The following is a 26063-nucleotide window of genomic DNA, read 5'->3' as shown; positions in this document are numbered from 1 at the left end:
ATCTGGAGACACCCCCAAACACATACACTCACACACAAACACTCATACTCTCCCCCTCACCTCTACAACTTATCTAACACCAGAACATTTTGTGGAAAATGGAGTATCCCCTCGTTACTGTGTCTGTCTCTCTCTGTTAGTAAACTGGTCCCAGCAGGAGTAATGAAGACTTCCATGCGCTTTGGTAGGTACATAAACTCTATAAGCTGAAGGTCAGAGGTTGAGCCTGCTTCTGTAAAAAACGCTGCCAGGTTTTAACACGTATTGGGGATTAAAAAGGATTTTTTATTTTTTAGAAATAACTGTAGCTCAACTAAACTCAGATAGAGGTTGTTCAAAGACCCCATACATGTGCTCCCTCTCTTTCTCTCTCTGTCTGTCTCACACACACACACACACACACACACACACACACACACACACACACACACACACACACACACACACACACACACACACACACACACACACACACACACACACACACACACACACACACACACACACACACACACACACACACACACACACACTGAGATGAGATCGCCCATTAGTTTATCGATCGCAGATCTCATACGGAAGAATAAAGGAAAAATGCATAAATGGTTGTCAAATATACTTGAGCAGCCATAAATATACCACACACCTGCCCAAAGACATGTGTTTGAGAGGTAGGAAAACAAAAACCTGTAAACATTTGCTGTGTGACATGCAGGGAAATGCAAAACATCATTACCAGACTGGAGGGGACTTAATGTTGTGTAAATGTTGAGAAACTATATACATAAAATAAATGACATGCACAACTTTATACTCTGCTGAGAAAAGGACTGAAATACATAAGAATTAGGAGATTTATGACATTGGTCAATAAACATACAAGGTACACCCTGGAAAGCTGCTAATTATTAAGCTGGACTATAATTAGTCATGAGTAAACCTGGCTAACCATTTGTGCTGTAAACCGATTTAATTGGAAACCAAACATTTCTGTTTTTAACAAAAATTCCATTCTCCTAACTGATGCTACAAAATATCATAGACACTTTGTTTAGTTCAGCCTTTGATTTCTTGATTACTGCTCAACTTCACTCTGGTTAAAGGTGAGCTCCTTTCTCTGCATCTTAGAGACTTTACTCAGCAGGGGCTCAGACAACCCTTCACTATTTTGATCTTTCAGGTATTTGACTGCCACCAGTACACCGAGAGACTGGATCTGGCCTCAGGTAGCTAAAAAGGTGTCCACAAAGGTTCAGATCAACGTTGGTTTATTCTGAGACTGAACAGAGCTGATGACATTAATCTCTGCGCTGGAGTCTGCAGGCTGGATCGGGCTTTGGCTTCGTCCATTGGCTCTAAAGAGACATGAATCAAACTGAGAGAGACAGATAGGCCCTTGATAACAAGGAATAATGTCCAAGACATCAGAAAATGCACTCTCACCATCAGCAGATAGAGGCCAGGACATCTTTCTTACAAGCTAACACGCACTATTTCATGGTGCACAGACTGTCCTACAAATGTACATTAAGTGAACATGTGTCCTGCAGATGTAGTAGCCATAAAAATGCCCTGCTCTCTGTGTGTGTATATATGAGAGAGAGAGAGAGAGAGAGAGAGAGAGAGAGAGAGAGAGAGAGAGAGAGAGAGAGAGAGAGAGAGAGAGAGAGAAACATGGAGACACAAGAAATACCTGTGGAATGCAAATATATGAGCAGAAGAAAGAAGGGAAATTAAATGAACATTAATTCTCCCACACAAATTCTCCTCTCTCGGCTCGGGGAGATGAAAGAGGGGCAGTGTACTTTCTGATATTTATTTCTCCTTTAACACACGGCTGGAGTTCTGCTCTAGGAGACGGAGGCCCCGGCTGGAAGGAGAGCGGTGCTAAGGGGCCCCTTATTGCCTGGTTTACTAATTAAGCAGAAATATGCAAGAAATGAGTCGATGTAGGATTAATTAAGTGTTTATTTCTCTTCACCCGTCCACTGGAACCAGTGGGTTGGGCTGAGGGAGAGGAGAAGAAAGAAGCGAGTGTTGGGTGTGGTTTCTTGGACTAATGAACTATTTAGATGTGTGTAATTGTGTGTGTGCGTGTGGCCTACTATAAATAAAGTGGCAGTGTCCGCCCTTTTGAATGAGCGAGGGTGGATGTCTCTGTCATCAGCTGGCCGTGCCGCACAGAGGGAGGCTGTTATGTCTGAGTATGGATATCGCAAGTAACACCAAGAATGTAAAGGACATGAAGAGACAGAGTGAGAGAACAGAGACATTTAAAGACAGCTTGTATAAACACTCAAACAAAGCACGTGTTAGGAGGAATCGACCACCGGTAATCACAGCCAATAGAGATCAAACCACCGGCTGATTTATGTTTTGAGCTTTCTAGGGACATTAACATTTTAGTAGTGGTGGATTTAAGCTGTTGATATTAAAATGAACACTTAAAAAAGTATGAAAGGTTGGTAGGGAAAACTCCACCTACAAAACACTGGAGTTGCATGATAAAGACTTTGGAAGAACTGTCCAACCTCCAGCGTCCTCATGTGAAGCTGCCATGTAACAATAGCCTCGTATAATGAAATAAATAAATGCTGTGTAATCAGATAAAACCCCTCATTGTTTTAACACCTGACATTTAAAAGTGAAATTTTGATGAGGAAGCATGCAGAGTAGACAGCTAGCATGTGGTCATTGGTACATCACAGCTTGTTCAGTTTGAAGCAGCCCCCGGAAAGCACGCCACTCAAAATGCAAAAGTGATTATTTAATCGACTTTCATAGCAGTGAAATTTGTTTAATGAAAGATTTTGTAGTTCGTATTTGTTTAGCATGACTGAAAAAAAGGGCCCTGCTGTTGATTTGACCAGGTCTCCTTTGGAAGTGAGGACTTGATTCTCAATAATATCGCCTGTCAAAATTGAGGCTGGAAAAAAAAATGTGCACTGATTCTTTTGTGTGTGTGTGACAGTTTAAGGTTTAAACCTTTATTTACATCTATTCATGTATAAAACAGGATCCTCTGGATTTTTGTTTTGTAAAGGCCACTAAAAAGTAAAAATCTGTCAAAGAGAAAAGAAAGCATATTCTTAGGTTCATAGGTAAGATGCATCTGTAGGTATGTTATACTCTCCTTTACTCCACAGGACCAAAGCAGATCAGTATTAATCAAGGGAGGGAGAAATGGTAGACAGAGGCATGTAGCAGGGGCCAGAACAGAGACATAATGAACTGTGTGTGTGTGTGTGTGTGTCTGTGTGTGTGTTTTAGCAGGAGCAGGGTAACTGTGCAATCTGTACGAAATTAGGGCTCCATTAGAAGTTGGAAACAACTCATGACTTCCATCTGTTACTGAGGCCGGGGGACGTGAGATTGGAGACGACAGGTGTCTAAATGTTTATCAGCCGTGCAGCGTTTATTCCTGTGTCTCTGAGTTAGGAGGAAAAATGACCCACACTAATCTAATTCAAACTAACATTCACTTTGAAAGGTTGCTGGTGTGGGCAGGAATAAAAACACATGCTGTTCAACCTCATTGGAGTCACTACAATATGTGCTCTGGGCATGTACAGTTTAACTCTTGGGTCTCCTGAGAGTGAACACAGATGGAAGCTCTGTACACATACTAATGAATCAATCTTACAAGAGAGGGTCATAATATCCAACTCACACTTAAAATAAGGAGTGGTAAAAGTATGTTCACACCACATTATCTATAGATCTGATATGAGTAATATGTTTACACTGGATATTTAATAAACTAAGTTATTCCAGCTCTTGGGACTGTTTGAGTTTTATGAAGCTGCTAATTTTAAATCTAAAGCCAAAAAGGGGAAGAGGAGAGGTTTGAGTTTTCAGCTCTACAATCTCGTGTACCAGTTTTCAGTTGCTCAGCCCAATTGTTTACTTATGCAATGAATGTGTAATAACGACCTTTACTAATTGGAAACTTAAGAATCCCCCTTTTGTATCCAATGTGGTACATACAGAATAGATGTAATGTCAATTTAAAGCACACCAAACCATGTAGGGGTCACTTAGATGATCACTGAATGCTTCATTCAGGATGGGCAGATCTAATATAAGAGGCTTTTTTTTATTGAATATATACTTGAAAAATAAAACACTTGATCACTAACCCTAAACATGTCACATGTAATTTATTGTTGTGACAAACTGTCAGTCCATGCAATGAAAAAGTTACCTTTATTTTTTAACAGAAGACTGATTTTGATAAAGGGGAGGTCCCATGAAGGCTTAGACACAAAGCATCACCTGTAACCATAGCAACCAACTCAAAGCTGCTCAAATGCAAGAGAGAGAGATTGACGCTGTACCACTGACTGATCACTTTGAGGCGCATGCACAAAAAAAGTGACAACGTCCATATAACACAGTTAAGTGTTGATTTCAAATAAAATTTTTGGCTCCCATGATCGGGACGTTGGTGACATCAAAGCTGGTTAATGGCAGAAGTTACAAAGACACAGAAACAACGCTCAAAACAGCACCGCGCTATACAGTTTAACCTTGTAAAGTATAATAATTCACAAGATCACTGTTAGCTGGAGGCTAACGACATATGGTCCTTAAAAGTACATGCACAGCCTGCACATAAACACAAGCCTGTTATCTGTATATAACATGGCTCACCGCCATCAACTTGTAAACAACAGGTTAAGTTAAAGCTTAACACAAACATAGCAAGGATATTTGTAAATGAAAACTATCCCCACACATTTAAGCTCGTAGATGTCCTGAAATTGTCCTTGTTTCACCAAACAGCTTATAACCCCCCCTTCTTTGAAAATAGCCTTTTAATGTTTTTCAATGTAGACTATATCCATGGTTCACGTAGGTCACATCTTCACGTCAGAAAATCTGGAATTAAGTGTATGCGAGGGATTCATGTCCTTGATCATCTTAAAAATAAAAGCTTGAAAGTCTTTGTTTTAAAGTCCTGTTATAGCGAAGAGAAACCAGACGACTGCTCTATATGCAAGGTGGCTCAAAATGTGAAAACGACTGAAAACTTTGTAGTTTCATCTTGGTTTTATGTTATGATTTTAATTTTCAGTTTGATTCTTCCATGATGTACCATCTCCTGCTGAACTTGTTTAATCTTATATGAACCTGAAATGTATCATGTAACTTGGTGTTCTGAAAGCGGCTGTAGAAATAAAACTTATGTGATTATTTGTTACACTTTGTAACATGAAAAATGGCTGGGACTTGAAACCAAATATCACACGTCTGTTGGCTTATTGGGAAGGACGCTTATCAGGCATGAGAACAAATGCTTTTCTACAAAAAAATGTGCCTCCTCTCTACTTAATTTACACTTGAACCTGTCAATCTTGTCATTTCTCCCTTCAGTTCACACACAGGATCCCAACTCTAATCGTATTTAACACACAGAGCCACAGAGGACATTGCAGGTCTGCATACATATTAATAAATCCTTTTTGTAGAGCGCAGTGCAAACATGGACTGTGGGCAAACTGAATGAGTTTAACTGTCTTTTCCTCTATGTAAAAACTGACATAAGCCGGTTCTCTGCATAAACAATAAAATAGCTCACAAGCCTCTGTTATGGCAGCTTATGCTCATGCTACCAAATATGCAAATGAGCTTTATTGGTGTGATAACAGATGCATTCCAGATTTGAAAAATGATCACTGTTGCATCTTTTTTTTGTTTACCTGCGGGTTAGTGGTCAGGATGCAAAAAGATTCCATAACTAAAGGGGAAAATGTAGAAAATGATAGACTGTTCGGAGAATTGTGTGAAGTGCTCATCTCGGCCCTAACGCAACTTTATTACAAAGGTCCATACCACCATCTCCAGCTATACGATCAGTATCTGCTGGGAGAGATCAGCCTATAACATTAAAACGACATCATCTACATATCAACATCTCCATTTTAACCCCTTCCTGTCCCTGACCTGTAAATCAGCAGCATTCCCTGGATCCAGCTCTGCATTCCACCCCCCGAGGGAAGCAATCGCTCACTGTTGGGATATTTTACACAGATTTGTTGCCAATTTGTTGCTTTCCAGTGGAAAACGTAAATGTAATAATGAGGCGGGTGAAATTCATTAAACATGTGTATGAAATACTTTTCAAGTGCAAGAGGAAGATTCATGGCGACGTTTATAAGGCGCATAATCATGCCTCCAGTCTGCACAGCCTGCAACGGCATCAAACATTTAATCTGGGATGAACACTTTCTCTCTCTCTTTGGACCCTCTCCCTCTAAACTCCCCCCCCCCCCCCCCCCCCCCCCCCCCCTGCTATCTCCCTTTCTCTCTCGATCTCTCTCTGTGACTGCCAGAAACCACAATCATAAAATTATTAAAATGCTGTTTGGCTGCCATTAATCAGTGGTGGTGATAAATCCTTCTGTGTGACGTGACAGAGCATTAGTCACATACCTCTTGGCCTCAACAGACAGAGAATAATGAGCCACGAGCCGGACCGGGTCAATCATAAACTCATCAAATGCGTCATTTAATTTCTTCATTTAGACAAACAGAATTTGTTTATGGGAAAGATATCAGGTGTTGTGGAATGAGAAACGGCGCTGAAACGCGGGTACATTAATCAGGGCTTGATTACACGCGACTCTGCGGTTGTTTATCCTAATTTCATTCATTTCCATCAACAAAGAAAACACAAGACGAACACAGCCATTAGCGATGGTTGGGGATGGCACAATTACAGCCTCGTATTAAATAAAGTGATGATGAATGGTCCAATACAAACTAAAACAAAGAGGTTTTTATTACTTCAATTCCATCGCAGCTCCACGCCTTCCTGTGTACGTGTCTGAGGAGACTCACTGCTGTGAAAGGAGGGAGGAAGCTGTTTCAACTGTATATTAGGAGGAGGCCGTATTGATGAGAGAATTGGGAGGGGAAAAAAAACTTAGAGAATACTGACTCCTTTGAAATGACAGTTGGTTGTATTTGATTGCAAGAGACAGCCTCATACATGAAAACCTCTATAACAGTTAATTTCTTGTTGAAATCAGTGGGTGAGCTTGTTATGGAAGCAAATAAACATCTGACAGTAACACACATACTATACTTCATTAACCTAAATATGAACACAAACACTGAACATACCTTAGCCCCTACACACAGAGCCCACAGGCACTGACAGAGTTGAAAGAAAGTAACAGCAAAGTCAGATCTTTATTTTTGATCATGTAAAGCTTAAAGAGGCTAACCAGTCTAATGAAGTCCTGTGGAACATCTATAAAACCACATAAATGTGTCTCCCTCCCCAGGCCACTTGCTGTTTGCCATGACAACATCCAACTCTCCCTTTTATGTAGTATATACATTAAATCAAGTTTAATTGCATCTGGACACATTTTTCCTGATGAAGTTATAGCACCCAAACGTTGGTCATAGATATTTGCTTGCAAGTTAGACAATGTGCGGTAGTTTACCTTTAAGTTTTTGATGAACACATCACACTCCTACACACTTTTCTCTTGAAATAGATGTGCAAAGGATTTTTCTTTTCTGTTATATTTTATATGTAAAGTAAAGTTTAATGGCTATCGGCTGGTTTTGTTTTCACACAGTATCATTGTTAATTAAAGATTCGGCAGTGGCTCAGTCTGTAGGGACTTGGGTTGGGAACCGGAGGGTCGCCGGTTCAAGTCCTGGTGCGGACCAAATATGGAAGTTGGTCTGGTGGCTGGAGAGGTGCCAGATCACCTCCTGAGCACTGCCGAGGTGCCCTTGAGCAAGGCACCAAACCACCATCCCCACCACCAGCTCAGCAGCACCCGCTGTGGGCAGCTCCGTCACTCTGACTCTAACTCTCCATCAGTGCATGTCCATAGGATCCTGTCCATAGGATCATGTGTGTGTTCATGACTTACAGAGTGTAAAAAGAGAATTTCACAATAAAAAAGTAAATCTTAAATTAATAAAGGTAGGCAAAGTTTTTTGATAGTTACACATGTTGTAAGTGGAATAGATGGAATACATAGAGGTAGATGGATACTTATAGAACTGTACAATAACGAGTGTTGTGGTCATATCATTCGCCTGGATCAGGTGATTTGTCTGTATTTACATCTGCCATTCCTTCTGACTGAATCATGCACAACAGCTGAGCTGAACAATTAGGTATCATGTTGTAAAATATATGTAAACAAGGAAACAAGGACAAGGAAACATTTGATTTGTTCACTCGAACTTCATCAATCATCAGGCTGAAATGAAAGAAAAAAAAACTGTAGTTGTGATAACAAGGTAAAGAGAGAATAACTTGAGCCAAAAGGTATCAGCATGTCTGCAATAACAATATATTTCATTGTAGACTGACATAAACAAGCCTTGGAGTTGTTGTTGTTGTTGCTGCTGCTCTTTAATGTAATACAGCCAATCAATTCAAACACCTACAGAGCCATCAGAAGAATCCAGTATGATTAGTGTCCGAAGGCCAAGGCTGCTTCAGCAACACATCCCGGTCTACAGTATCTCTGACAGGAACACTGAACATCCATCCATCCCTTTTCTATACTTGCTGATTCTTATTCAGGGTCACAGAGGGGGCTGGGGCTTGTCCCAGCATGCACTGGGTGAATACTGGAAAAGCATCCGAGGCAAGCAGCCAGAGGGAGGAACATAGAGCAAAACAAGCGAAGATACACAAAATCTGTTGCCTATTAACTTTGATTTGGCTGATTTCAAAGACCAAGATAGATATCGACTGAATTAAATCATTAAATGAGATGCAATTAGACATTATGGAAACATACTTGTTTCTCCCACAACAATGCATCAGCCAGTATGTCCTCCTTCTAAGTTTCAATTACAGTTCCGAATGGTTTGTTTTAGTTTTGACCGGAGAAGGTAAGCAGTTTTAAGGCACCCCCACACAGATGTTTTGGACGACCCTTGGTTTGCCAAAAATGGCAAATGGCAAACAAACAGGTGCTGCAGCGATAGAAGCGGGCAAGCGAACTGGTTCAGATATAACTGATTCTATCCAACCTTAAAAGCCTCTGCATTTTTAGAATGATCTCCACTAGCAGAAACATTGTATAAATAGGCTAAATACTTGAGATGCTTTTGAATAATGGAGAGAGATTAGAACACTGAAAGGTTTCAAGACTGATGCAGAGCTGGCTAAACACTGAAGCTTCATGGTAACCTGCGTGCACATCAACTCTCGGAAGGGGGGGGGGGGCGTGAGGGGAGACAGCTCTCTCTAATAATTTTAAACGTCAGAGTTACATATTACTCTTTTAAATACACAATTAAATGAATCCAATTCCGATGAGTTACACTTAAAATATTAAAGGCTTTATATGCGATTTTTTGATCCCGCAGATGTCGCCCTTGAGCACCAGCATGAAACCAAAACAACTCGCAGTGCATTGTTATGTTAACAGTGAGTACAGTATGTTATTCTTCTTTTCTCTAGTCCCTCAATTAAACAACTTTTATTCGCGAGGGGAGGAGTCAGCCGCCGTCTGGGCGATGTAAACAAACTGAAGATATGACTCAGAAAACTGGGAAAACATCACAGACAGTGGGACTCGGGTGTTACACCCATTGTAGACAGTCATTACTCACAGAGTTATTTTCAGAGGATATACTTGATTTCTATTATATTTAAGTGTGAAAAATCGCATATTAAGCCTTTAAGTGACTTCTTAAATTTGCTGGCTGCAAATGTAAAGTTTCAAGCAACCTTTTCTAATACTTGTATTTAGTAACACTTTAAATGAATGTCCCAATATTCACAAATAACTAGTTGCTTGTTAGCATGCTTATTAGTAGCAAACTAGCTGATATTAGTCATTATTAAGCGCTTACTGTTCCTCATTCTACATGACCAGTCTATAGCCAATAGGACAGAAACTGTGAGTGTGCCCTCAATAGCCTCTTAATTACTGCTTATTGATAGTAAGTTAGGAAGATGTTGAACATGAATATGATCTTAATATGCTTTTTTTAGTATGGCCTTCATAAGGTAGAAGTAAACAAAAGCATATTAAGAACATGGTGTATAAGCTATAGAATAAGGATCATTTATAGGTACTTATAAGCCCTCAATAAAGACTAATAAAAAGCCAGTACTCTTCTAATTTGCATGCTAATAATCAACTAGTCAGTGGGGAATATTGGGACCCTAATTTAAAGTGTAACCCAATAAGGACTAAAGTTTCAGGGCATTTTAGTTTTGGCATCATCTTGCAGCTTTGACCTCAACATGAAGGAAAGTTTGTCAGCCAGTAGAAATTATTACAAACCATGACGGCAGGGAAGGACAGGTCTATAATGTATTGATGTTAACACGGGGGCCAATCAGACAGCTGCATCCATTACACCCTTTTAGATACATGCCCAAACATTGAAACATAAGAGACGATCCAATCTAAAAGAAATACAAAACGTATGAAAACAGATGTCTCAGGACTACTCGTTAAAAGATTCTCCTCTCTTAAAACCTTTTCAGCGATACCTTAAGTTCCACATGATGAGAAGTCAATATCACCAGTGTTAGCAGTATTTTTCTACTCTCTCCTTCATCTCTCACTCTGCATTCTTTGAATTCAGCCCCCCAACCCCACCCCCCACCCCTGAAAAAGCCCTGAGCGCCTGCCAGCGGTCCGAGGTAATTAAATTACTTAGCAAAGTTTACTCAACAGTAAATGGTTAGCAAAATTTAAGGTGATTGCAAATTTGCTTTCATTCCACTTCAATGGCGGGCCTGTTTAAGGCTCTTCTGCAAATAATTAGCACATTTGCATCAAAATCGTTTATACCATATGTTGTGAAATTATGGAAAGCAGCAAATTAAGAATATTCTTTTTCTGTTATGGAAATGTCTACATGTTGAGAGGAGAGAGAAAAACAGGGAGGGAGAGAGAGAAAGAGAGAGAGGGAGGAGGGAAATATATCACTATGAGTCTCTGACAACAAGGAGAAGAGAAGAAGGAGGGAGGAGGGAGCAGAAATGATTCGGTTTGGATTTGAACATACTCATAACGGTCTTTTTTCAAGAGCTCACCAGATGCTGTTTGAAATCTGCCCACAGAAGAAAAACAAAGCCTTCCCCATCTCTCTATCTCTCTCTCTCTCTCACACACACACACACACACACACACACACACACACACACACACACCAAATCAGAGAGTTTCCTCTAAGTACCTCTCTCTTGTACAGTATATATTGTTTGCAAAAGCAGCGCAGGGAAAGTTAAACACTAATTTGACAAGTTCTTTTAACACTCCTAAGACCTTCAATCTCAGGGAAATGACACTTTCTCTAGAGATAAGGATAGCTGGAAGGAAAATGTCAAAACAAATTGAATCTTTCCATAGAATAAAAACACAAACACCTACTCATGCATCAAACACAGCCACTGCTTACAAAGCCTCCACTTACGTTTCCTTTTTCAACAAATCAATAGATATTTTCATAAACAATCTGTGAGACATTATTGGAAATGGCCCAAAGGTAACGTCTTCAAAGGTCTTTAGTCCAACTTACAGGTAAGAACCCTGAAAAAAAGCAACACATTTTGAACTCTTAATATTAGGAATAGGACTTCAAATTTTATTAATTTAATAAAGAAGTCTAAATTGTTAGATTTCCTGTTGACCTGCTTATTAATCAATCATATAAAACTCTCAGAATTATGGATTTCACTCTTTTCAAAAGGGATGCACTTAGCATTTTTTCACAAGTTATTTGTCACTATGTATTGACAGTCATACTATGTCACATTACATGATTTTCCAAAGGGCTTTAGCGGACATCAGGTCTTGTGATTAATGAGTGAATTACTGTGAGTTTTAAAAGGAACGTTACAGGTTTTCTATAAGTTATGCAAAAGTATCAAACTTAGACTAGAGAGAGAAAAAAAATCAGGTACTCTTTAAAGATGCAAACTAACACAACTATACATTTCTAGTTTTTTCTTAATATTCAGGTTTCTTTGGCCAGAGAAAAGTCCAACATATGCAAAGCTGTGAACTCACTATTTTTTGGGGGGATTTTTATGAAAGTTAAAATAAAACTCAAACATGAATCACATCTCCAAATCTCTGATTATTCATCATATAATTAACGCCACATTTTCTCAAAGCTCAAAACTTAAATTTAGCAAAAATGTCTGTGCACTGAGATTGGAAAAGGAGTGCGTAACCAAAGCAAAACAAAGACATATAGTAGCAGGACCTGGGTTTATTATTCCAGCAGAAGAAACCAAAAATCAATCCTACATAAAACCCTGATCCTTGCCGTCCCTGGGTCACACCGTGCACCCTGCCTTTGACACACACCTTTGAACTGGAGGGCTTATTTCATTTTGAATGAATCTAAGTGTAGATGTAGATAAGAAGACCTGGGAGATCCTTGTAAACCTTCTCATGTACCTTTAAAGCACATACAGAGCTGCAGCTCGAGTCACAGAGCTCTTACCATGAGGTATGGCTCTCTAACTGAGCCCGACAAACCTGTCTATCCATCCATCCTCCCCTCTCATCTGGAGGTCAGACGCTCTGCCACCGGTGTCAATCTGCTGCTAAGTGAGCAGCAGAGGCCGTTTGATAAAAGCTTATTCAGGTATTTAGGTCCTGTGTAACCGGAGGTCTCTCTCTCTCTCTCTCTCTCTCTCTCTCTGTGAGACATAATTACAACTGTTGACTGGAACAGTGAGGTAATGGCACATAAATCCAGCTGATCAATGGTTACGGACACTAAATTACAGGACGCCCCTGTGCTATTATCCTCCCAAAGGACAACAGGAGACACATTCCTGCACAGACGCACAAGGGGATTTCTGCTGCTGCTTCATTATTGCCTCTATTTGAATATGGTGTTACATTTAAAGTAATCTTAGCAGAAAAAACTGGAGAAAAAATGAATATGACACCCAGCTAACCTGGAAGCATCTCTTCTAATTTGTTAAGCTGAAGCTTTTAAAACTGGTGTTTTAAAAAGTGCCGCAGGGTAAACATTAGCAAATCTTCTCCACGGGCCGAGCTGTTTTAATCATTAAACTACGTGAGTCGTGATTAGCCGTTTCATTCCCAGCCTGGTTTTTCTGCACCTTCTGATCTTTGACTGAACCTTTCCCGTTTAATCAGAAAATCTAAATTCAGCAGCACTAATACTGCCAAACTAAGCAGCGCTCTGAAAAAAAAAACAAGGATCTCTTAACCTTGAAACAGAATAATTGCATCTTTTTTTCTTTTTTTTTTTTTAAACAAAGCTGTCATACAGTTGTGCCATCTTTTGGCACAAAAGTTCCCGCGTTTTCAATGCAACAAAAGCCATAATTTTGGTGCAAAATACTTGCAGTCAAGCGACAGGCTTCTGTTGTTGTGATAATAAGACATGTTGCAAAGAGAACATGTGGTTGGGAGTTATTACTGGGAAATTCCCTAGTTGTTGTTTGTGACAGAAATCCCCTTAAAGATTAAGGTCACTGCTAACTAGCATATGTGACTAATTCTTAGTTACGTCTCGACTAAAGGTAAAGCGAGGTGTAATTATTCATTTACTTCCCTACAACTCTGCAAACTGGAAGAATAACAATGCAGGAAAAGTCGGTTTATAGAGGAAGAAATCCGCAGAGGTGAGGAACATAAAAAAGCAGACTTGTGCCATGTAAGGAGTCGAGTGAGTCTCCCCGTCCCCTGGCAGAACAAAGGGCGGCAGCCTCCTAAATGCGGCGCATTAGCCCTTTAGTTCCAGAGGGGGTAAGGTGACACCCTCCATGTATGTGGTCTGTTCAGCACACATCTGTCAGGGCCTAAGGGGAGTGGGCTCGGGCGGGTGGGGGGGCTGGTGGGTACTGAAAGCCCAAGGAAGACGGAGGAAAGAAGCGGAGAGCTTGAGAGAAAGGGTGTGTGTGTGTGTGTGTGTGTGTGTGTGTGTGTGTGTGTGTGTGTGTGTGTGTGTGTGTGTGTGTGTGTGTGTGTGTGTGCGTGCGTTTCATCAGGACCCCTGCTGGGAAAGAGAAGCTTAATACCCAGTATTTACTGTGGAAAAATTAGTCCTATCGCATGATGTTGTTAAGCTTACAGCCCCCCCCCCTCATTATATCTGTCACTCGGTCAGGGAGCTGGTACAATCAGACAGACAAACTTACTGAAATAGTACAGACATGAGCAAAGATGCAGAATCACAGACGTGCAGAAGAGGCAGAGAAACATGTCAGATACAATCTCTTAAATGTAGTTCAATTGTGTTCCTGTCGGGTCAGTCTCTATGATACTTTACAATTCATGTAATCACAACATCTCTTGTACAAAACATGAGGGAATTTGGAAATGATCAAACACTAACATAATTTTTTAATAAAAAAAAACACTGGATGAATGAATTGGTTTTAGACCTTTACACAACAGACACCTGCTATATATTTTACCTGAACGCTTGAAAAGGGCATATTATAAAGGTTAGATTAAAATGAAATTATGTTGTAGTCCAAAATGACAGTTTTGCCTAAATAAATTGAGATTTGCATCATCAAAAAAGTGTGTGCAAGAGGATATTTCTATTTTGTGTCATTTCAATCCAAACTTCTCCTCCCTCATTTATAAATCCAATACCCTTATCAGAGCTCAGCATCATGGACTCCGATTTAGACCTTAAGCACTACAAAAACTTCTGAGAAGTGCAGTAGTCAATGACTGAGCCCCACTTACAAACCAGATACTGTGTTTTTAAAAAATTGTTAAAGTCTGGAGTGGGCATATTTCTCTCACCAACTTGAGCCAGGTGTAAAACTTTGACTAACCAATAGAGAAAGTTAATTCAGGCCCACGAGCCCCTGCCAAGTTCAAGCCTCTGATGAGATCTTAAGGATTGTTTGTTTTGCTGCTGTCAAAGGTTCAAATAGGGAGAGGACGGAGGTTTTGATGACCCCTGGCCCTCAGGTCCTTAGTGGGTGTTCTGCAAACACTCCCCATTGACGTGTGGATAAGCAGAGGCCCACTGCTGCGCAAAGTGCTCATGCTCATCTGAGTGGAAATGGACAGTGCTCTGAAAAGAGCAAAGAAGCAGCAAGTGGCTGCAAAGAAATGAGTTGAATAGATGTATAAGAGTGTCATGGTTACTGTGTGTGAATGAAATGAAATTTTTTTTTTTTTGACTGATTTACTTTAGACAGCAGGAAGAATGAAACAGAAAATGTATATATGGGTGTTATGGGATATTCAGCTAGTGTGTCGGGAGAAGAATCCAGACATGAAAAACCGCAGAGACAATAAAATAGAAGTTCATGGATATTTGTTTCAATACTAAATAAAATAAAACATATTGATGAACTTACATACTGAGCAAGACACACTGAAGTGATAGCATGTCATCACTTTTATACTTCTATTCAACTATATTCAGCTGGAATTTCTCAACCTGTGCCAGAGGTTTCCTGTTACCATGGTGAATATGAGGTATACTCTTAGCAGGAAACCAGGACATCAAAACATCTTTTTAACCTGCAATTTGCTAATAGGAGCAATAATTAATCAATAAGTTGTTCACTAACTATTCTGATGAACAAATCTGTACAGTGTCTTTTTTTTCTTTGATTCCAACTTCTTTCTTGTAAACACTTTCTGTTTTCTTTACTCCTTTGTAAGAGTAAACTGAAAATGTTTGCAATGTGGATAAAACAAGTCATTTTAGGAGTAATCCTGGCCTTTTGGGTAACAGTGACCAACATTTTCATTTTTACCGTTAAGACATTTTTTATAGATCAAAGATCAAAATTGATTTGTAGAGACCATGACAAATGGTCAGAAGTTACATGCAGATTTCTTTTTTTTTTTTAAAGTGAAATACATCTGAATGAATGATGTCATGATTAATATTTTATATACATCTATGTACTTTATGTGTATATTCTTTGCACATTAAATAAGAAGAAATAAGAAATAAGGCTGGCTTTGTTCATATAAATGTTTAAAAGAATAATCAAAGTTGAAATTAACTGAACTGTGAAAAATATTCTCTCATTGGTGAAATTAGCAGATTTTCAAGGAATATGGGGAGGTGTGTGTGTGTGTGTGTGTGTGTGTGTGTGTGTGATATGTAGGCCAAGCAGGAAGTGACCCATAAACATATCCATCCAGCTCTTTCATTGGGGGCCAGTGTTGCCCTCCTCCTCTCACCTCCTCATCCCACTACACATGCACACACAACACACACCCTCATACACACACATACACACTCAAAGCCCCCAGTGAGCGCTAAGCAGGCCAGCGGGCCAGCCGAGGGGGCTCATTACAGGTCCACAGAGCCCCCCAACACAAAGGCCTGAGCCGCTTTAGCCATGGGATGATCTGCTCTCTACTGACTAGAGAGAGTCCATAGACGGACAAAAGGAGGAAGGGGGAGTGGGAGGGAGGGATGGAAGGAGGGGATGGGGGAGAAAGCGGTGGAAGAGAGTGGAGAAGAGGAGGAGAGGAGTGGAGAGCCACAGGCTTTAAGGATGTCAGGAGACCCCGAGAGAGAAAGCCTGGCGGGCACTCAGAGAGGAACGGAGGAGGGAAGGAGGAGGAGGAGACTTAAGCTCCACAGCTACGTCAGGACATTAACATTCACACAACCTCCCAACATCTGCTGCCTCCTTCTCACCCTCAATCCCTCCCTCTTTTCCATCCCTATAACCCTCTGTCAGCTAACAAGGCTGGAACAAAGACAGGGAGACGGACAGTGACAAGAGGAAAAGCAAATGGAAAGAAGAAGAAGAGATATGAGACGATGAATTTAGAAGATTTGGCTGCGATAGACTCAGCAGCTGCAGGGTCAGAGGGAAAGAAAAAAAATCCCTAATATTTGTAATTGCACAAACATGATTTAAATTAGCGTGGGCACTCAATGATGAAGGAAAGGCGGCAGAAAACAAGCCTGAAATAAAATGATGAATCAATTCAAGTACCTTGAACAAACTTCGTTAACAAGTGCTTGCTACTTGTATTTTACAGCACATCAGCCACAGGACAATCTTTGACGCCGCCGTAAACCTGTTCTTCTGGAAGCCTCCGGGAGAGAGAGGAAAACCAGAGACATGTCCAATACATTAAACCCTATCCTCTAGTCCCCCGTCTGGCTCTGGGCCTGTGTCTGCACCAGCCAGGCCTGCTGCACTTAGAGCCACATGTTCATATTTTATGACACTTTACCTGCAATGCAACCTCAAGGCTTATGTTGCACTAAATGTGGTGGCTTTGTGGTGTCTAACAAACAATACACAACATATTTAAGTAAGGGAAAACTTATTTGAATCAATTATAACGCACAAGTTGCATTTTCCTCCATTTCCAAAATCTATTATTTCCACTCGTGATTGAATCGTGCATCGATTGGAGTTTGATACAGTCTATAAAATGTGCCAAACCGGTGAAATAACAGCAGGGGTTTGCAGCATTGTTCTGCGGCCTACAGTAAGCCTGAACAAGCCTTAAGTGAGGTAAGTGTGTGGCTGCTGGGTGCTTTATAGATGATGTATAGATGCCTGCTACTTTCATATATTTCCTGTGGTGAAATTAGAGTCCTGTTCTGAAGTGCTGGGTCGTGTGTGTGTGTGTGTGTGTGTGTGTGTGTGTGTGTGTGTGTGTGTGTGTGTGTATGACTGTAAACATGAAGACATCTTTCTCCACAGTCAATCTCAGCCTGTCACATCTGGCTCGCAACTCTACCCCTCGAATACACACTGGAATATATACACCGCGTGCATGGTGACATCTATGACTTATGGACTGGGACGAGTGTTTGAAATTAAGCTGCAGTGAATATGGGCCCAGAAGCACTCAAAGAAGGAGAGAGCAAGAGCGAGTGTGTATGGAGTCGTCTGTGTGTGTGAAATAATGGTGGTGTGTGTGTGTGTGTGTGTGTGTGTGTGTGTAGGGACGGGAGGGGAACTGTGAGCCTGTGTGCGGGGAAACAAGAACGAAACTGGCTGTAGTCCATTTCCAGCCCGGTACAGTAATATGTGTGTGGTACGGCTGCAAACATCTTTATACTTTTCACTCATTCCCAAATATTCCACAGGTATATACGTATGTTAATATTCACACCCTCTGTAAAGTAGTCGTAAAGACAAGTTTTTCTAATCAAACATATAACTAGTTTAGCTAAACATCATTACATCTGAGCAGATTAGTGAAAAGGTATCACAGGAACACTGGGCGCACTGTGGTGCTCTGGCAATGCCACTTAAACAAACAGGTTTATAGAGCTGTCTACGGTCAAATTCAAGCACTCCTCGCACAAAACCAAAATATCCAGACACTCAAAGCCTTAAACAACACATCAAATCGTGTTGTTTTAAAACTAATTCAAAAGACAAATAGGACAGGTTTCCACAGAATGTGTTGCAAAATGGAAAAATATTTTCATATCAGTTTAAAACCGCTGTTGTGGGGCAACAAGTGACAAACATATGTAACGACAGGAGTGCTTCATATCAAATGTTTTTGGGTTGTTTTTTTTTTTTTGCCGTTGGGATGAGCTATTGAGAAGATGTAACTCCTGAATTTGTTTGACAAGATTTTCTGAATATGTATAACTGAGTTTTAAAAAAAATGTCTATGCCTAAAGCATATTTTCTAAAGTTTCTAAACTTAATTGGATTCTTTATGAATCTTGATATAAGCACTAAATACTCATGTACACATGACAAAACATGTTGACTGTCAGCTTTCTGCATTAAAGCCAATAAATGACCAAAGCATCCGCATAGGAATGCATTCACATTTACAGTTACTAGTAACATCTCTCCAAATATATTTGTTCATGCATATAGTGTAAACATTGACTATACTGCAAAGCCACAGATAACATCACAAGGGGTTGTTTATGAAAAAAATATTTTTTTAAAGTCGAGTAAAAAAAAATTGCTAAATGACAAATTGGTTGATCAAAATAATCTGTACTGTCATCCCTGGAGTTGTTTTTTAAAATGTTTCGCACAACGTTACCATCCTGTTTTTCACCATAGTGAGGCAGACTACAGACTGAGGCTGCCCTTCACAGTTTTCTTGCACACCAGTGGCCACAATTGGCAAAGTGGCCAAAGAGTATAGCAACAGTTCTGAACTCCGCTGTGACAAAAAGGAGAGAGAAAGAGAGAGCAGTCATGTTCTTACCTGCAGCCTGCAAGACCATATGCATCCGAACTTTAGCCTGCTCTGCTGGAGTCTGCAGTAAAGAAGCACATAAAACAGAATACAATTATTAGTCGACTTATATAACCATGACGTAATTTAAATAACTGAGATCTCCTCATTCTTGGACCATGGTTAGGGATTACTACAGAATGGAGCCTTGAGCTCAGGGGACAGTAAAGCAGGACATACACACGTTAATGCAGAGGCCCAAAGGATAGTATACATGTTTACTTTACCACCCTGAGGGTCAGATGCAACACAAAGCATAGTTATCTAGCTCTAAAACTGTTGCATTCCTTAGGCTGCAATATATTTTACCCAGGGTCGTCTCTAACTGCAATCATTTGAGCGAATGTTCCTTTAAACTGTCCTCATGGAGCACCAGGGGACAACTTCACCAATCTACCAGTGTAGTTGTCTGTAAAAGCCCTGATCGTGAAAAACAGAAAGCAACAACATCTCTGACACACCAGGGAGAATCAATGAGGAAGAGATGAAGAGAAATTTAGAGACAAAGAGGGAGAGAGAGGGAAGAGAGAAAACAAAAGCTGCTGTAACAAGTCTTTGGAGAGTTGGATAAGAGGGCACTGAGAGCACATTTTACAGAGATCACAGCCAAAAGACTCAACATATTCCCCTTCCCATCCTGCGCGTGTGTGTAAGTGTGTATGTGTGTGCATCAGAATCGCTTAGCGGGCATGAACAAGGGGAGGGCCTTATGCTTTGACAGCTGTATTGGGAGGTGCAGCTCTTTTTTTTTTCTGCCCTCAAAAGGGCCTTGCTGTAATTCCAATATCGCTGCTATTAGATTTGAGGGTCTTAATTGTCAAGGAAGAATGATGGCGATGACAGGGCGCAGAGCTGTGAAAAAAAAAAAAAAAAAAAAAAAAAAAAAAAAAGGCTGCACATTGCTCTCAGAGGTTTTCCTGGCGCTGCAGAGGCACGGCGGCCCTCGTTACCATGCAGCAGTGGAGCCTGTGTGTAGGATTAGAGAGAAATTAAATGCTAATGGGGATGGGATCCGAATTCGCTGCCTGGGAGCATCATTTAGACGACAGGGCCGGGGCGTCGCTGACAGGCAGCGCTTCTCTCTCCCCTCCTTTTCTCCCACTATTCCTTCACCATGCTCCCCGCCCAACCCAACATAAAAAAAAAAAAAAAAAAAATCTGATTTATCAAACTGTAAACTTGTCACTTTGTAAAAACGTCACTTTTTCGATTCGGTGGCAGCCAGGGAAATATAATGACCCTCTTTAATGCAGCAATGTCAGGGTGCTGTAGTGTAGATGGAACACACATCAAGGCACTGCAGACAGACTGACGTACACCTAATGCCACGTGTGTGTGTGTTGTGTGTGTGAATCCCCTGTAGCAGGTGACATAGTGGATCACGCTCACACTGACTGGCATCTCTTGGCAGCTGGAATTACTAATCACTATTATACCTGAGAAGAGGATGAACACTTGAGGCCTTTACCTGCACATAGATGTGTACACATGCACACTTTCCATTGAGAATAACATTCATCTCTCCCCCCCCCCCAAAAAAAAAAAAATCCTGTGCAGGATCCGTACCAAGATAAATGGCAAAAGGCTTAGCCTAGTGAACAATTCCAATGCCACAGGAATCAATCTCGGTGCAACCCGTCATTTAAAGCAATAACACATCGCAGCTAAACTAACCTGATCATTGTGTGCTGCGCAATCATCTTAGTTACAGTTTATTACGACACCCCCTCTGTAATTACATTAGCATTTGTTTACATTGGCCTACGGGCATGTGTAAGACCATGCATCCTCAATGCACACGCACACACTCAAGTACACAAACACAGTCACACAGCTCTGCCAGCTATGGGTAACTTAACACTGAATATGACAGGGAAGAAAACAGCTGCTACTGCTGAAACTTCAGATTTCAAGACACTGATATGATGAGTGTAAAATAATCCATATTTTCTTTTACTTGTGGAAAAAGGCTGAATTTACATCATTGAGCAGGGCTGTGGTAAGGGTGTGCAACTTGTTTAAGAGCTAATCCCAGCAGTGTTTTGTGTTGGGTGATTATGCTTTGTATTAACTTTAAATAGATATAGAAGTAGAGAAACAGAACAACAGAAAAGTTTGTGCATCCTGCCTACAGAACGACGGTGAATGGTGGCTGAAACAGGATAATTATATATAAATACATAATCATCATCACAAGCAATGTGAAGTAATTTACAAATCAGCTCACTAATAAGTATATATAATAATAACAAACAAGCCTCAACTAATGCACACACACACACACACACACACACACACACACACACACACACACACACACACACACACACACACACACACACACACACACACACACACACACACACACACACACACACACACACACACACACACACACACACACACACACACACACACACACACACACACACACACACACAGGGCAATGCATGTTTTTATTTCCCAACAATCTGTTTATCCCTTTAATTCACACATGCATGCTCCTTTCCTCTGTGTGTAATTCATTAGTAAACAATAAAATGGCATTAATTGTTCTCCCCAGAGGCAGATGTGTGTTCCCCCCGCTGGGAGAGACGCAACCGCCCCATCTGAAGTGGCTTCGCCTCTCAATTAGAACCATGCCCATTATTATCATGTAAGGAAAGCGCTAACAGGGAGAGGAAGAAAAATGCTAAATAAATGATGGTTACATTTTTTTCAGAGCTCAACAACTTCAGAAAACAAAAAAGAGGGGTGAGTATGAAGAAGAAGCAAATGATGAAGTGGATAATAGAGGGGACCAAATATGGGCAGGATTACATATAGCTGACAGATGTAGAGCAGGATGGGAAGGGGAATATGTTGAGAAAAATATATATAGTAAAATGGAATGAGTAACACAGTCACACATAGAGTAAAAAGATGCACTGATGTACTGCAGCACTGTTATCATGTTAACAGAACAAGATGCTCTGCAACACCTCTAAACTACCTACAGTATATGGGCTATCTATGCAATATGGTCTGATCATTAGGAGAAGATAAGGGTTCATTTCTTATTGGATGACACTTTGGCTGCAGCAATTATAAACCTTGTAATAAACCGACTGCTTGCATTTTCTAACAAAGCACCATGGACTTTTCAAAGGCTGAAATATGCTCATAATGTACACAATTGTTCATCACGTCGTGTTTGATTCACTCTTGTTTATCGGGTGAGCTGACACACTGACTTGAATAATGCAAAATGTTACACACTCAGAAGAAAACAGATGAAGTGACCACATTGTTTTTTATGGAAGAATTTCAAAAGGTTTCTGATAGAGGAGCTAAAATCCTGCTTTACATCATGTCCCGGGTTATTAAGAAATCTGTCTCTTGTAGTTTATGCTGAAACACTTTGCAAGAGTAGATCCCCTCGATTGTTGCTTCTATGTGTTCATCAGATCTAGTCATGCGTACCTGGTTCAAAACAGTCAATTTATTTTTCCCAATCAACCATCCTCCTTTTTTTAAAACAGCTGTACTTCAAAAGATGAAGTCTTATAGGGTGATTACTGTTACCCACACATGGGCTGTTTTCACTTGTGAAAACTTCACTAGGGAGCTGGCAGGACCAAAGTCTGGTAAGGTGATAAAGTGATAAAGTCAACCATGACCTGTGCATGTTTGAATGAGGATAACACTCATTAAGATGAAATGAATTTAATCACACATTTATTAGCATCTATCTTAGAAAAAAGAATCTCCTCAGAAGTACCTATAATCCACTTCACAAACACACCTGACATACCACACCTGTTTCAAACAGGTATGACATCACTCAAATGAAAGGGAAAAACAAACTTTGTTTAACTTTGTTTACTTTAAATTTGTTACAAATTTAAAAATAAAGACAGATTGATGCTACATTTGTACTAAGGTACATGAAGAAAATAAAATAATAAAATCACATTATATGCACCCTCAATAGTTACTATATTTAAACTATATATATATATATATATATACATATATATATATAAAGAACTCTGGCTAAACAGACATCACATACAGTACCTATTAGAGCCACCTCTGCCTAACGTTTACTATAGCCAGAAAAAAAATGAAAATGAAAAAAACAAAACAGAAAACAAATTGTCACTGCTGTTAGAATTAGAGAATGCTATTCATCTCTGTTGATCAATCTATTTCCCAGCAAGGGATTTTTTTTTTTCAGATTGGGTATTTGGTATTAATGTGTGTCTTTTTGTCTCTTGTCAACTCAAACTCTTCCCCTAATTGTGACAGGAAGTCAAGTACGCCCACAGCAGGCCTCACGCTTGTCCACTTACCTCAGCACAGCGATGACAGACACACTAAGACACGCTTAGCAGATCTTAAGTGCCCAGCGTCTGACCCATTAGTCAAAAATAAACACGTCCCATTAGAAAAATAAACAACCCTCACTTGGCTTGGTAAAAAAAACAATGCTACACTGTCTATAATGAGGTACTGCATGCGGGAATATTCATCTATTTGTAGTCTTTGTCTGGTCCAGAGCAGTTCTAGTATTATTATTATTGTTATGAGGCCTGAGGCTGAGCAGACAAAGCAAAGTGTGATGGGTCAGTAGATAAATAAATGCCTATTAGAGAAGGAGCTAAGGAGCAGAGCAGGTCAGCAGAATGTGGTCAGACGGTCAGACCGCTGTCTCAATAAATGATTGAATCCCTTTTTAATACCACAAAACATCAAGTCTTAATTCACAACTGAGCAGAGATAAAAACTAACTTTTCTGACATTATCTGTCCATGTCTTCATTCAGGGATGATAAAACTAAATATGATTAAAGCTACATTGAGCAACATATTCATCAAATGACCAGTGACTTAAGTATTTACAAAAAAAAGAGAATATCATGTACACACAAAGAAACTCATTGAAATAACCTGGCTACAAATGATTGATAATTACTGAAAAAGAAGGCAAACTGTGTTTTCTTGGAACAGAGATATACCAGAGGACGTTACCCTTCATGTCATCAGAACAGAACAGAGAAGATTTAAGGCAGCCACAAGTGTTTGCCTCATTGCATCATATTCTTGATCACCTTTTAGAGAAATAAAATCAAAGCTGCAGAAAAACATTGGGATAATTGGGATAACTTCAGATGTTGCTAAACTTGTGTTTGAAATTAAGTTTAGCAGAAACGCTCAACAGAAGTCTTAAAGACATGATTCATGGTTATCAAGCTTGAGGAAATACAGTAAAAGTGATCTTTATCAGATGATAAATCTTCTTTTCTGCTACCTTAATGTGTAAATGCAAAAGTAAAAAAGTTAAAATATTCTCCCCTGACAGTTTAAAAAGTGTCCCAAAACGCTAACTTGAGAAACGGGGGACCTCAATGAGATCATCAGTCCATCTACTGAAACATTCATCTTAATTGTGCCAGTGTAATCATTATTATCTGTCAATAAAGTTTCAATATAAACACACACACACACCCCCACACAGAGACACACACACGCCCACCTCAACTGACTCTTTTTTTGTGCTGGAGTTGAAATGCTCAATATTCATCTCATTATGTTTTTTAAAGTCTTCATCTGTTTCCATTTCCTTTCATTTGTTGCTTTCCGCCTGGGCTTCCTCCTCATCTCCTCTTCCTCCCCTTCGCCTCCCTCCCACCCTCCCACAAACAAACACACAGATATATCCCATGCCCAAAAGAGGACAGGGGAAAACAGAGCCCCTAGAAAATGCAATATTTCTGTTTTTAATATCGAGGTCTATAAGATCAGGGCAGAGATGGGTTCCATGGCAATATGTTTATTTATATATTTTATAAGAAGGGGGGGAAAATCTGCCTATCAGTGTATGTATTTGGGGGGCCTGGGCCACTGCATCCGCGAGCTCATCTTATATGAAAAATAATGTTGTGTATGGCTATACTTTTATATATAATGGCAATAAGGGATCAGACCTCTTTTACAATGTGCCATACTTCAGGCTAGGGCTAACAGCATTTTATGGCCCGCCAGCAGTTCATCTTCATGTCTCATGCAGGCAGGAGCACTGCATAATAATGTCGTTTCCTGCCCCCAAATGCTATTTCACAGGCCGGGGCTCATTTCTCAAACTTCACCACTTTTACAATTTCCCAAACTTTTATTCCCGTCATTATTACCAACAAGATTTCATTACGTATTTAGAATGTAAACAAGTCTGAGTAATGACACCACCCCCCCCCCCCCCTTCCCCCCCATCTCCCTGGAATCATTCCCGCTGATGGCTCTGCTGCTATCTCTCACACACACACACACACACACACACACACACACACACACACACACACACACACACACACACACACACACACACACACACACACACACACACACACACACACACACACACACACACACACACACACACACACACACACACACACACACACACACACACACACACACACACACACACACACACACACACACACACACACACACACTGATACACAACACCTCATGCACTGCAGTTCGCCCACATACAAGACGTATGCATACACACACTCGTGTTAACTGCTCTGGCCAACATGCACCTCAAAGGCAGTAATTTACTACTGCATGTGCATGTGTGTGCGCATGCATGTATGTATTCCCCTGATAAAGGGGGAGGCAGCGAGGGAGAAGGGGGGGGGGGGGGGGGGGGGGGTTGAGTTTTATACTCAACTCACATAAATCATGTAGAAGAAAAATGAGCAAATGTGCAGGCTAACTCATCTTCTCCTCATCCGGAGAAAATGAAATTCACTGGAATACCTATCAAAACTGCAATCATCCAGAGATAATATCTTCTTTGGTCTATCTGCACTTTCCGATTTAATTTCCTCCATGCCCTTGACAT

At 40.3% G+C, this 26063-nt stretch overlaps 1 protein-coding gene across 1 annotated transcript in view; it reads right to left on the bottom strand.

The window, feature by feature from the left end:
- rsrc1 (arginine/serine-rich coiled-coil 1) overlaps positions 1–26063 on the bottom strand; it is a 118376-nt gene that overhangs the window by 41914 nt on the left and 50399 nt on the right. Inside the window, exon 6 of the mRNA XM_061046582.1 lies at positions 19143–19194. Within this exon, the coding sequence (XP_060902565.1) occupies positions 19143–19194 (52 nt within the window). The remainder of the gene's footprint in view (positions 1–19142; positions 19195–26063) is intronic.

Source organism: Labrus mixtus, chromosome 9, assembly GCF_963584025.1.
Source record: "Labrus mixtus chromosome 9, fLabMix1.1, whole genome shotgun sequence".
Lineage (NCBI taxonomy): Eukaryota > Metazoa > Chordata > Actinopteri > Labriformes > Labridae > Labrus > Labrus mixtus.
This window is presented reverse-complemented; position numbering and strand designations above follow the sequence as displayed.